The sequence below is a fragment of the Rhincodon typus genome, chromosome 6 (assembly GCF_021869965.1).
Source record: "Rhincodon typus isolate 14 chromosome 6, sRhiTyp1.1, whole genome shotgun sequence".
NCBI classification, from domain to species: domain Eukaryota; kingdom Metazoa; phylum Chordata; class Chondrichthyes; order Orectolobiformes; family Rhincodontidae; genus Rhincodon; species Rhincodon typus.
Window position 1 is genome coordinate 66,391,851 of NC_063337.1, and position 14,192 is coordinate 66,406,042.

A 14,192-nucleotide genomic window follows, 5' to 3' on the forward strand; every position below is an offset into this window, starting at 1 on the left:
ATGTTCAGTGACTTCATATGACATGTATTTACCAACTCTCAACTTGTCCAAATCACGCTGAAGCATCTCTGCATTGTCCACCCAGTTTTGTCATCTGCAAACTTGGAGGTATTGCATATATTCCTCCAAATTTAAATCATTAATGTATTAGTGAATAGCTGGGGTCCAAGAACTTGACTTGTGGGGTGCCACAGAGTTATTATCTGATAATCTCTTATGGGACCTGATTTTTAAAAAAATCTTGATTCTTGAAATATCCTGAAATGCGATGAACTTTGACCAAATGTCTTTTCAACAATATTCAAGTTTCCACATTTTCATAAAACCATTAGATGTATAAACAAGAGTAGCCCATTTGGCTGGGGGTCCGCTCTGCCATTCAGTGAGATCATGGCTGATCTGATGATTCTCAGCTCCACTTTATTGCCTTATCTGTAACACTTGATTCCTTTGAATAGACATCTATCTCTCAAAACACTTAATGACCAGCCTTTACAATCCCTTATGTTAAAAGTCCATAGATTTACTACACTAAGAAGAAATTCATGTTCTTCTCAAATGGCTGACCACTTTCAATATGGTGGAATCATAGCTGTCTGCATCATAGAAAAAGGACCTTTAGCCTATTGAGTCTGTTGGTCAGAATGAAGCACCTAACTATTCTAATGGCATCTTCCAGCACTTGTCAAGGCATACAAGGCTGTGGCCCACTTCAAATGAGCATCTAATTACTGAAGAGTTGAGGTTCTGCCTGTACTGCCCTTGTAGACAGAATTCCACATTCCCACCATCCTCTAGATGAGAGGTTTTCCTGACATTCCCTCTCAACCTCTTGCCTTTACCTTTATGTATGCCTCTGGTCCCCAAAGGGAGAAGTTCCTTCCTGTCTGCCTTATCCATGCCCCTTTAAAATTTAATAGATCCCAATTTCTTTCTCCTCTGCTCCAGGGAAACCACCTCAGTCTACCCACAATTCTTTTGTAACCAGAACTCCAGCCCAAGCAACATCCTGGTAAATTTTTTTGCATGCTTTCCAGTGTAATCATATCCCTTCTTTCAGGTAAAGTTGCCATAGTCCCAGAGGGCTGCTCTCAATAGAGCTGACTTGGTGGTTTTGCTTCACCCCTTCGGTGTGGGGACAGTTTGAGAAGGAGATTCCTTCGTGGTAACCTCAGGTGGTGTGGGAGTTGACCCCATGCTGTTCACATCACTTGCAATGAAAACCAACCATCCAGCCAACTGAGTTCATTGATCCTTTTATTTGGATTCCAGAAATGCACAGAATACTCTAGCTATGGTCTACCTCATTTTAATAGTCCCAGCATAAAGAGGATCATTGATTAAGATTAACTCTATCCTATATTTGAATTCAGAATCTGATAACTGTGAATCCACTGTTGATTGTCAGAAAAACACCGTCTGGCTCACTAATGCCCTTTTTAGGGAGGGGAAACAGCCATCCTTAACCAGTCTGGCCTGCAGACGCATAGCAGTGTAGTTGACTCCTAATGTTAGGGGTTGGAAGCATGCCCCCATTCTGAGAGAATTTAAAATAAAAATTAAAAAAAATCCTGTCTTTCTCCCCATGTTCTTTTTGAAGCCTTTGATAATTCAAAAGCAAAAACTTCCTTGAATATGTTCCATGACTTGGACTCCAGCCTTCTGTGTAGAAAATTCCATGGATTCACCACTCATCTCTCTTCCCTATTGCCTCCTGAACATGGTTGCTACTTTTTATGATTCATGCTCGTACCCACAGATGTCTCTGTACTGTAGCTTTCTGCAGCCTGTACCTATTTAGCTCTTCCTGCTAAATTGCATAACCTCCCATTTTTCCCAAATTATATTCCATCAGTCAAGTGTTTTTTTGTTCCCAAAAACCTAGCTTGTCTGTCTCACCATAGACTTCTCATGTCATGCTCACTACAAGCCTTCCCATCTATTTTGTCATCTGCAGACTTGCTGATACTACACTTACTTCTCTTATCCAAGTCATTGTGAGTAATCATGGTCGTGGCACTGATCCCTGTGGCACTCTATTAATTACAGTTATAGAGATGTTTGGGCTTGTGCTCCATGGAATTTAGGAGGAAAATGCCATGTTGAGAGGAAAATGCCATGTTGAAAGGAAAATACTACTTTCCCTGCCTTGCAGCGTCTAGAACCAGAAGATGGAATCTCAGGATACAGGTTAGGACTGATAACAGGAAACATTTCTTTACACAGGGTAATGAATAGTGGCTAGCACTGAGGCCTTGCAGCACCAGATACCTGGATTCAAAGTCCACATAAGTTTTCACATTCTCACCATATCTGCATGGCTTTCTGCTGGGTGCTCCAGTTTCCTCCCATGGTCCAGACATGCAGGTTTGGTGGATTGGCAATGCTGAAACTGTTTGTAGTGTCCTGGGATGTGCAGGCTGGGTGGATTAACCAGGGTAAATGAACAGTTATGGGAATAGGGAGTGGGGGTGGAAATGGATGGGATGATCTTTGGAGAGTCAATGAAGACTCCATGAACTGAATGGCCTCTTGTGCACTGTAGTGATTTTAAGATTCTATGAATCTGTGGACATCTGAAAATTCCCACTTATCTCAATTGGATCTTCTATTAGTTAGCCAATCCTCCATGTTATTCTACTACTCAACTATTATCTTTACTTATAAGCCCTTGGCTTATTAAATAGACTTGTCAAGCCTTTGGAAGTGCAAATGTATTAAGTCTACAGGTTTTCTCTTATCTATGCTGCTTGTTACCACTCAAATAACGCTAATAAATTTGTTAGACATGATTCCCTCTTCATAAAGATGAGCTGACTCTGCTTGATTTTTATGTATTTAAGTGCCCTGTGATTGTATTGTTTAGATCAACTGTAGCAATTTCCCAGTGACAGATGTTAAGCTAATTGGCCTAGTTATGTTTTTGTTTAGTCTTCCCTTCCCTCTCCCTCTTGAATAAGGGGGTTAACTTTGATTTACCTTGGAGGTTCTACTTTTTAATTTAGCTCTTCAATTTTTTTTAGCAGAATCTTCCTTCCATGTTGGGTACAGATAATATAGGACAAAAATAATTGGATCCTTTTCAAGTTCCCCTGTAACTTTTCAATGTCCTTAACCCTCACCAGGCAAGCAACCTTTTTTGAGTCATGCTCTTAGCTACAGAGAAAAGTATAGTTATTTTCATCTTAACCCCCCAGCTCTACTGCCTTCCATCACTGTACGTACTTTCTCCTTGCATTTGAATGCTTTCCTGTTCCACGGTCAGTTTGCTTATCCCTGCACCCCTCACAATCATTCACGCAGCTTGCAACAAGTCACAACTCTTGAACAATTGCAGGGACGGTGGCTGTCCCTTGAGTCCCCATACTTGCCTCACCTACAATCAGACCAACCTATTATCATAGACCAAGTTTGAATGACCTAATCTAAGTGGTGTGACCACCTCTTGGAGCAAAGTATCCAGGTAACTTTCCCTTTGCTGAAGTGGCACAGCATGTGAGCTCAGACTAGCTCCTCTAATCTGAAGTTGCCGAAGCTGCAAACATTTGCTACAGATGTGCTTGCTGTGGGCTACCTTATGTCCAGCATCTCCTATGTTACAGCTGTAACATTACCTGATTTGCTATCTAGAATATTTCAGTCAAGAATTCAGTAACGTTGTTTTCTACACTTGTAGAATTCCCACTTTGAACAGTTTGCTGTATTTCTCCTTGATATACAGTAATATCAATCTTTTACTAAACAAGATTTTTGTAAGAAAAGGGATGAAAAGAAATACAGGATCTAGACAGAAACTTGCCTTTACATTTTAAAAACTTGAAATGCTCACCAATAAGCTAAATATTGTTAGTAAAAACCAAACTTTTTTTTCCCTTCCACTGAACTCACGATCAACTCCAGACTTTAGCTCCCTGTAAAGTGGCAACACAAGTGGATAATGTGGCAAAGAAGGCTTATGGCATACTTGCCTTCATTGCTCAGAACTGAGTATAAAAGTTGGCAAGTCATGTTGCAGCTGGAGTAGTGTGTGCAAGTTCTGGTCCAAGGAGAGGTTGGACAAACTTGGCTTGTTTTCACTTGAGTATTGAAGATTGCTCCTCAACCTAAGAGTACAAAATTAAGAGCTGTGGATAGTCTGTTGTATTGCTCGGATGAAAATGCCAAATAATAGGGGGTAGATACCAAAATACTAGCTTTAAGGTGAGAGGGGAAGAGTTTAAAGATGTGAGGCATCTTTTCATACAGGGTGATAGGTGTCTGTAACGTGCTGCCAGAGGAAATGGTAGAAGCAGATATAATAGAAATGTTTGAGGCATGTTGATAGATATGAACAGGCAGAGAATAGAAGGGTACAGACCATGTGCAGGCAAATAGGATTAGTTTAGAATTGCATCAAGGTCAGCACAGATACGGTGGACTGAGTGGCCTGTTCTACGTTTTTCAGTTCAACTAATTGTACTTTCTTTCAAACAAAATGTTATTGATAACATGCACAATGCACAACTTACTGCACAAATCACGAAATCAACAATGGAACAGCTTCCACTCAAATAGTGTGACTTGAGGACCTACTTTTTGTTGTGCATGCTAATAATATGGAGAAAGAGGCTTGATAAAACATTGGAAAAAGGTAAGGAACATGTATGCCATAGCATTTGCTGGATGAGCAGGTGTCTAGAACTTCAATTTATGCAAATTAGCATGTTTTTAAAATTCTGTAGTTGCAAACTTTTTTTGAGCAAATTTAAATTTCAAGGGGTGCCTAGAAAGAGCAGTCAAATTAAGAACTGGTGAAATGATTGTCAAAAAAAACCCATCTGGTCCATTGCCATCCTTCCTTTCCTTGCCTTGCCTGGCCTATGACTCCAGATCCCCAGCAATGTAATTGACTTTGACTCTGACTCTGAACTGCACTCTGGGTAATTAGGGATAGACAATATGTCTAGCTAGTGATCCCCTCATCCTATGAGTCAAAGATGTTCATTAAGCAAGTCAGCTAGACCCTTTTGAGTGTACATTATAGTTTGTCCAACCTCTCTTCGAGCTAATACACTCCAATTCGGGCAACAACCTGGTAAAACTCTTGCACCCCCTCTAAAGCCTCCACATCCTTCCTATAGCATGGTGACCAGTACATACTATGCTAAATGTGGCCTAACTAAAGTCTTCTACAAATACAAAAACAAAGCTGCTGGAAAAGCTCAGCGGGTCTGGCAGCATCTGTGAAGGAAAATAGAGTTAACATTTCGGGTCTGTTCTGAGGAAAGGTTACCAGACCCGAAATGTTAACTCTGTTTTCCTTCACAGATGCTGCCAGACCCGCTAAGCTTTTCCAGCAGCTTTGTTTTTGTTCCTGATTTACAGCATCCGCAGTTCTTTCGGTTTTTCTTCTACAGATATGCATGACTTGCCAACATCTGCACTCAGTGCCCCAACTGATGATAACAAGTATGCCTTAAGCTACCTTATGCTACCTTTATCCACTTGTGTTGCTATTTTCAGGGAGCTAGATCCCTCTAATATCAATGCACCTAAGGGTATTCCATTCCTCTTGCATTTGATCTCCCAAAATGCACCACCTCACTCTTGTCCAGATTAAACTCCATCTACCGTTTCTCCACCTAACTTTCCAACTGGTCTGTATCCTTTTGATAGCCTTCCTGACTTTCCACAACACCAAATTTTGTCATCTCAATTTACTAATTGGACCACCTACCTTTTCATCCAAGTCTTTTTTTTTTTAAATTGAGATCCCCAACAGATCCTTTCAGAGCATAACTGATCACAGACTCCAGTCAGAAGAAGGCTCTAGGCCCGAAACGTCAGCTTTCCTGCTCCTCTGATGCTGCTCTGCCTGCTGTGTTCATCCAGCTCTACACCTTGTTATCTCAGATTCTCCAGCATCGGCAGTTCCTACTACCCCAGAGCTATCCTCTCTTCTATGGTCACGCCAACTTTTTTTTTTCTTTTGCATCCCCTTACTGACTCCATGAATCCCCTGTGACTTAATCTTCTGGGCCCCTCCTGGTAGGCTGGTCTTTGTCAATACATTAATGTCCACATAGATGACATCCACTACTGTACCCTGATCAATAATTGATTTTTTTTAAAGCAAGCAATGGCAATCAAGTTGAGACAAGACTGACCCACCATAAAGCTATGCTGACCATCCCTAATGTCCATTTTTCTCAATGCGAGTAAATCTTGTCTCTAAGAATCCTCTCCAATAGTTTCCTACCACTAAACTTGCTTGTATATAATGTTCTAGATTATCCCTGTTGCCCTTAAAGGAACAAAATAGGCTATTCTCCAATCTTTTAGGACTTTGTGGCTTTGCAGCTTCCTATCCCAGGATGCTGAAGGAAGCAGGGAGATCTCATCAGGCACAATCTTGAAGGCCTGTGGTCAATCCAAGATTAGGTCTCCTAATTTATGCAAGTAATTTAGGGTGAATGGCTGGCATCTATTGCAACTTATTAAATTCTTGCAGGATATATCCAGATTTACAGTACCAAGGTTGGTAGACTGAATTAAGGTACAGATCAGTCACAATCCAATTGAATGGCTTGCTCCAGTTCTCATTTTTAAAAATATCTGCTTTGTTGGCAGATGCTTAGCCTCCATGCTCTGTCTGAAGTAGACACCTGAATAGTTTTAAGTTGACAGATGCTTTTTGCTTGCTCTTACAAAAAGCAAGAGACCACTGTCGGATTAATTAGCTTTTGAGTTGTCGTTTCTCTGTATATTGGTTAATATTTGTCTGCCATTTAACACTGTTTCATTTTGGTCAAGATATTGCTAATGTACATCTGTTTTTCTTAATAAATTATATTGGCTCAGGCAGCATCCATGCAGTGAATGAAGTTTGAGGTTGGATATTTTTTAAACTTATCGGATTAGTTATCAGACTGTCTGCATAATTCACTGGTTTGAAAACCAGTTATGATTGTAAACAGTAAATCTGTTTCTGAACCTCCATTACTCCTAAAGAGAACAACACTATCTACTCTAGTCTCCAAGGACATTTGAAAGTCTACTCTGGTTCCATTCTAGCGAAACTTCAAAGTCTTGTCATTCTTGAACATCACACCTAGAATTGAACACAATATGTTAGCTGCTGCCTAACTATCCAATCAAAGATTGGAATGACTTTCTTAGATTCTATTGCTTGATTAAAAACAGTTTGAATTTTTTTTACTGTTGTCTTGCCTTGTCATCTAAGGTTTGTGTGCATAAATTCCCAAATCTTTTTCTGCACTTAAATTGTGTATATTTTTGTTTGTTTGTGCTCCTTTCCATGCTTCCCATAAACTATATCACTTTACGCTTTCCATTGTTACCTGTCTATAAAGTCTGTTATGATCCTTGTTCATTAGAACTAAGTTTTTTTCATTTGAAAACAATATTTGCTGAATCCAAGTATGGGTCAACAGTATGAAATAGTCACTGGCCCTCGTGCTGACTTTTTGAGGAACACCATTATATTCCTCCATCCAGTTTTTAAAGTTTTCAATACTATTTTGCCTTGTGTGCTTTAGCAATTTTGCTGCTTCCTTTAAGTACATGGTTTAGTTTTGCTGCCTGGTCAGCATACAAGACATTCAGAAGTATCATGACCATATACTAATTTCACTATCCTCCTCACCTGTCCAATTTGTGCAGCTTCACACATGTGTGTAATCTAAGATACAAGAGACATATGCATCTAAGACATTTTGTTACTGAACCAAGTTCTTCTTTGAAGAGATTGCAAAGAGGTTTCTGTGCTACAGCTGTACACAACCATTTCAACATGTGGATTGTGTTTTTCTTAAGAGGTTTGGGTTGTTGGTGTATATTTTGTGGCGGGGGGTGTGGAGAAACCTTGGTGCAATCATGATTTCTGTTTTCATTTGCAGATGGGGACCCAGATAACTATGTTGCCTATTATAGGCGAGCCACAGTCTATCTGGCTATGGGTAAATCAAAATCTGCTCTCCCAGACCTGAGTAAAGTTATTGAACTGAAACCAGACTTCACGTCTGTAAGTAACATTCTATGACATTCTTATTACTTCTGTTGAACAGCAAGGTGGCCTTGCACAGAATTGTGCTGATGGTAATGCCATATGTTTTGGATAAATAGAAATGATCTTTGTTATATTTAGGCTAGGTTACAGAGGGGAAATTTGCTGCTAAAACAAGGGAAATTGGATGAAGCAGAACACGACTTCAAGAAAGTGGTAAGTTTGTACAAATATAGACCAAGTTGCTTTTTGGCTTTAAATTGGTAATCTTGATTTTAGAACTTCTACACCACTGACCACATTCATACCAGTTTAAGAACTCTGGAGCAGAAATGCTCAGTTGGCCTCTGCACAGCATTTCATCCCTGTCACCCAAGCATGGAACAGTTCAGATGTGTTTTTTTAACTTGCTAGCAAAACCCCTTTTTTTGAGATTAAAGTTAAAATAAACTGCATTTACAGTGCCTTTCACCACCACTGCATCTCAAGTTTGAAGATAACTGCTTAATTTATAAAGTACAGTCATTGCTTTACTTAAAACAAAATGTTTCAGCCAATTTTTACATGGCAAGGTTCCGAAAATAACTGCTAAATTAGCGGTGTTTTTGTTTTGCTATTTGAGGAGTAAATGCCAGCAGGATTCTCTCGCTCCCTTCCTCCTCAGATACTGTTATGTCACTTGAATTGTATGCAATTATTGTGAGTGTCTCTTTCTTCATTGGAATACTTTTTTAGAAAATCTACACCATGGGCAATTCTAGTTGTGCTCTCGTCTCAATTCTGAGACAGGAGTGCTACTATTAGGCCAAGGCTGGTGTATTGACCAAATTTAGAGGTGATATTTTAAAGATGCTTTAGTGCTTTTTCTCTCTCCAGGAAGTATCCTAGTTTGATAAGTATGGAGGGTGAAAACTTGATTACAAAACCTCTAAAAATCATACAACCTTTGAAAGTCCCTGGAACCACCTTTTAAAAGTCCTACACTGTTTAACGTCTTGCACCACTTGTAAAGATTGAATCTGTCAGAGTGCAATCTCTTTTTCTTTCTACTACCTTGTAATTAATTAATGGCTCATGCACAAATACTCTGCATGCTGAAGAATTTAACAACAAAATTTTCTTCTAGCTCTTCCGCCAGTGTTTACTTTCAGTCTCTGCCTGGTTACAAAACTTGATGGAAGTCACAAGTAGTGTTAGAATTTTGTCCCATGCAGTTGCAGTTCTTTATCCAAGTCCAAAAAGCTTGATTTTAGAAAGGATTTTGTATTCAAGATGACCTACTAATTTTGTTTAATGCTTCAAATTAGCAAATTATTGATTATGGGTGCTGATTATCTGAATTGAATCCTGTACTTCACAACATCTTGACCTGCCAGTGAAATCCAGTTCTCGTGTCCACATAACATCGTGAAGGCCTGCGACATTAGCTATGACATAGATGGATGCTGGTCCTATAAAGTGACTTGTATATGGTTCCTAAGCAGGCTTTTTGAATGACTAGCCCTAGACGTTGAGTGATCTATATTAGATACCAGGTTTTTGTCTTGTCTTTAAAATACTTAGGTCACTATTATAAATTAAATGGAACACAGTTTGATGTTAGAATATGGTTCATTATATAAACCTTATAACCTTAGTTTTTTTTATACCTGTTCACAAACAAGACAGACCAATCAACAGTTGAGGGATAATTTTTTGACTAAAGAAAAATAACAATTGGCCAGATTATTTAAGCGGCTTTTGTAATGTGTTTCATAAAGACATAGGATATCTCTTGATTTTGTTTTTCCTGGAGGTGTTGGTCAGTGTTACTTTTTTCATTTCAGAGGTTCAGTAATATTTGTAACTTAATTTCTCATCACTGAACTTCCAGTAACTTTCTTACAATGGGAGGTTAGACAGAGATTTCAAATCTTCATTCTGGAGCATCAACAATCGAATCCCACCCACGCCACAGTTCACAAAAAAACTCCTGTTCCTCTTTGATAGTGTTCTCTTCCAGACTTGCTGACACCAGTTCCCAGCTACTCATCTTAATAGTGAAACATCTCTCTGGTTAAGCATAAAGCCTCTCCAGATTCACAGTACCTGCAGAGTACTTTTTTAAAGAGCAATCTTGAATTGACTTTCAGGCCTGGCTTCAAACAAATAGCTTGTTTGTTTTATTTTATAACACCAGCTGCTGCTCACAGTCCACAGGTCATCTTTCAGGTTTCTGTTCACAGTTCACCTCTCCAAACAAAAAAGGATTTTAAAAAAATCAATGGTTCTAATAATGATGGTTCTGCTTAAAATTTGTTAGAACATCAACTTGGGGGTGGTGTGGATCTGAATGTAGAGAGAGTAGATATGCTAATAAACCAGATGTTTAACTTGGCATTGTATAAGTGTCTCTATTTTAGATTTCCTTTGGTTCTGATGTTATAATGGAAACCAGAGCACTGGATTTTAATGACACCGGTAACACTTGGGTTTAGGGCATCAGATTATTATTTTTATTAAAACCATTTTAGATGCTGATAACAGATCACAAATCTGTAATTAACTAGGTTATCATAGCCATGAACATCCAATGGTGCTGTGATTTCATCTACAAGGCCAATAAAGTTGAGACTGTAGACTTAATTTGGCTTTTGTGCATGCCTTAAAAGTAACAGGTTCTGCTGAAGAGTGCTAACTTTGGAGGCATTCCCCCAAGTTCGATTGTCTGACAGTCTCCTGCTCCTGTTAGGATCCTATCTGGTCCCCCTTGCCTATTGTGTCAATCAAGAAGATAATGCTGATCTGATTGTGGCCTTAAGTTGGATTTCCTGCTTGCTCTCCTTAAATCCTTGACTTCCTTGTAAATTTAATAAAGATCTGTTAAGTCTAAATTTTTTGCTGTTTGTGTTGAGTTAGTATATTCTCTGTCTGCATGGATTTGCTCAGGTTTCCTCCCACAGTCCACAGATGTGCAGGTTAGGTGGATTAGCCATGGGAAATGCAGGATTACAGGGATCGGTTAGTAGGGGTGGGTCTGGGTTGTATCCTCTTCAGAGAGTTGGTGTGGACTGGATGGGCCAAATGGCCTACTCCCTCACTGTTAGGAGTCCTCTGATTCTATGGCTCGAGCTGTGGAAGCTGGTTCATTGAATATATTCAAGGCTGAGTTAAATAGATTTCACAGCTCAGGTTTAAGGAAAAAAAGGCAAAGATTTGCAGTTTGTTGGAAAGTTCTCTGGTCTGTCTTCAATGAAAAACACTTTTTTTTTAAGACTACCCTAGTTGCAAATATGCCCCCCACCAAGGACAAACCTCCATTTCGGAGACAGTAGGAACTGCCGATGCTGGAGAATCTGAGATAACCAGGTGTAGAGCTGGATGAACACAGCAGGCCGAGGAGCAGGAAAGCTGACATTTTGGGTCTGGACCCTTCAGAAATGGGGAAGGGGAAGGGGATTCTGAAATAAGTGGGGGGGGGGGGGGAGTGGAAGGTGGATAAAGGAGCAGATGGGTGGAGCTCTAAACCTTGTTATCTCAAATCTCAGTTTGTGCTTTTTGTCATGTCTACTCAGAACTTGTGTATTTAAAAAGATCCCTTCTCAATCTTTTTAAAATCAGTATGAACTGATCCTGCTCAACCTTTCCTGTACTGCGAAAACGTCTTCTTTTAAGTGGCTATATGTTTTTTGTAAACAACCAACTACCTTGAAACCACATTATATCAAGTTGAATGTTATTACAGACTCAAGATTCGTCCGGTTCCTTGGACAACTGTTAGTCTGTGAGTACTCAGCAGCTTTTGGAACTTGGCCAAGCATCCCAAATTGCCACAGCTGATAACTGCAGAAGCTGAAATTTCAAAAACCAGTATCATCTTGATTTCAAAGCCGACCTGCCTGCTCATTAACAGAGGGGTGCAGGTGCTCTGATTGCTTTTACTGTTTTCAGCAAGGACAGTCTACACACTTTTTAAACTAGAATGCCAAATATGACCCAAGCAAACTTTCTACCTGTTTCTCTATTTCATTCAGAAATATAGAATTTTCTCTGAACAATGTACTGTAATGCATTGCAACACTTGCATAATGGTGGTAAATATAATGGTTAAGTTACCTTTCCTGGACAGAGCCTCATGATGGATCACTGCATTAAAAACATCCTTATTACAATATACCACCTAAGTGACATGTGACAATGTCCAAATATTTTGCACTTGGATTTGAACACCGGTTCCATAGTCCTCAGACCCTCCTGTGGTGCTGGACTTTGTCTAGAAAGTTGTATTTCTTCGGGGGGGGACTTGCATGAACGTGCAAAACTAGTGTGCAGTGCATTAATGTTTTAATCAAATTAAAGGCCTTCAGTTTGGAAGGCATTTGTTGAAGTTTGGTTGTTATTGTGCTTCAGCACTCATTTTTAAAATTGAATGCATTGCATATCAACTTTCCTACAAGCAGAAGGCTGGTGTAGGACAAGCTTCTTAAGATGAAGCAGTAGCATAAAATGTTTCATAGATATGTTGTAATACTGTGCAAATTGCTTTGCTTAATGCATCCAAAATGGTACAGATGTTTCTTTAAGATTTTTTTTTCCTTGCTTTTTAAATAAGCAAGTACTAATTTAATATTGGCCAACCAATAAATTCAGCAGTTATAATGGTAGGCAGGTATTCCAAAAGTGAGTTCAAATCCCACCATGGAAGCTTGTCAAATTGAAATAACAAATGTAGTAATTTGTGCTTCAGCTCAGGATGAAATGACAAAGCCATCAAATGATCATAACATCCACTTGTTCAGCAATGTCTTTTGGTTGGGGGAGAAAGGAAGAAATGATATACATGTAGTATAGGACTGTATCACAACAGTTTTAATGACCTCTGGGGAAAAATTAGATTTGGGTAATTATGACCACTTGAATTTCAGAGCTCTTTTTTTAAAAAAAAAAAGCACTTGGGGAAAACTGGGATCTTGAAGTTTCCATTATTTGATTCTCTTGATTGCAAGAGGAGCAAGTCTTGAGTATTTGATAGGGTCAGATATGCCAAGCAGATGTTTGTTCTTTTAATCGCACTTGACTGAATGCAGTTCTATGTACTGGAATGAGCAGCTAGCTTTATTTTAAATGCTTGATTTAATTGGAGGCTGGTTACCTTCAACTGATTCAAAGATATTTGAAGCTGGGCCAAAAATGCCATGAGACATTGTGGAAAGAAAGTTTTGTCTTTGAAAGAATTGTCCAGACTCTGTCTCCTTGTAGTACTTTTTATGACTGAGCCAAAACTTGTTCCCATTTTGAATTCAATTTAGAGTTCTAATTGTCTCAATCTTTCAAATCCTTGCCAAAATTGCATTTATTTGAGCACCGGTCTAAACTTGATGATACAGTAATACTTTGCTTCTTTCCACGGATGCAACTTGACCTGCTGAGCTTTTCCAGTGCTGATTTTTGTTTTTGTCCCTAAATGCCCCAAGAACTGAAACTGACCTTTCTGCACTATGCGTCATGCTATTGATCCTTGTTTTCCTATTATGTTCTCACTATCATGTGGTGCTGTTAATAACCCATAGAATACTAACTTTTGAAGTGCTGCCTTCTCTCAAATGCCTGAAACTGCCAGACCTCCAATAACTGTTTGGTACATATTAGCTGAGGTGACAAACGTTTTGGTCAGCCAAAAGAGGGCCATTGTATAGTTGTTAATATCACTGGATTATTCTTGCAGAAGTCCTGGCTGATTCTTTGGACATACGGCTTCAAATATCACTTCAACACCTGTTGAAATTAAAAATCAATTAAATCTGAACTTTATAAGCAAATCTGTGTTGACCCTGAATCAATTATAGAAATCCATCTGGTTAACCAATGTGCCTGTTCTGACTTGAGACTTCAGACCCATTAAAATGTGGTTGACTCCTACTGGTCCATTTCAGAAGACATTTAAGCCACTCTTTGCATCACACTAATCAAAGTAACGAAACCAGACAGATCACCTAATACTGACCTACACACTAGAAATGACCATGGCCAATCCACCTGTTGCGGATGTGTCTGTGATGGTATCAGTAGGAGTGACCACCACCAGTCCTTTTGGAGATGCAGTCGCATGTTCAGTGAGATATTCTTCATCTTATGTGGTACTACCAACTTGTTTAAATGGGATGAATTTAGAACAGACATAGATCAAGACTAGGAGACTGACACCCTT

At 39.2% G+C, this 14,192-nt stretch overlaps 1 protein-coding gene across 2 annotated transcripts in view; it reads left to right on the forward strand.

Annotated features, from left to right (window-relative positions):
* dnajc3a (DnaJ (Hsp40) homolog, subfamily C, member 3a) overlaps nt 1–14,192 on the forward strand; it is a 60,229-nt gene that overhangs the window by 24,156 nt on the left and 21,881 nt on the right. For both annotated transcript variants that reach the window (XM_048597610.1, XM_048597611.1), the window contains exons 3-4: nt 7,899–8,023; nt 8,147–8,221. In XM_048597610.1, coding sequence (XP_048453567.1) covers nt 7,899–8,023; nt 8,147–8,221 — 200 coding nt within the window. The remainder of the gene's footprint in view (nt 1–7,898; nt 8,024–8,146; nt 8,222–14,192) is intronic.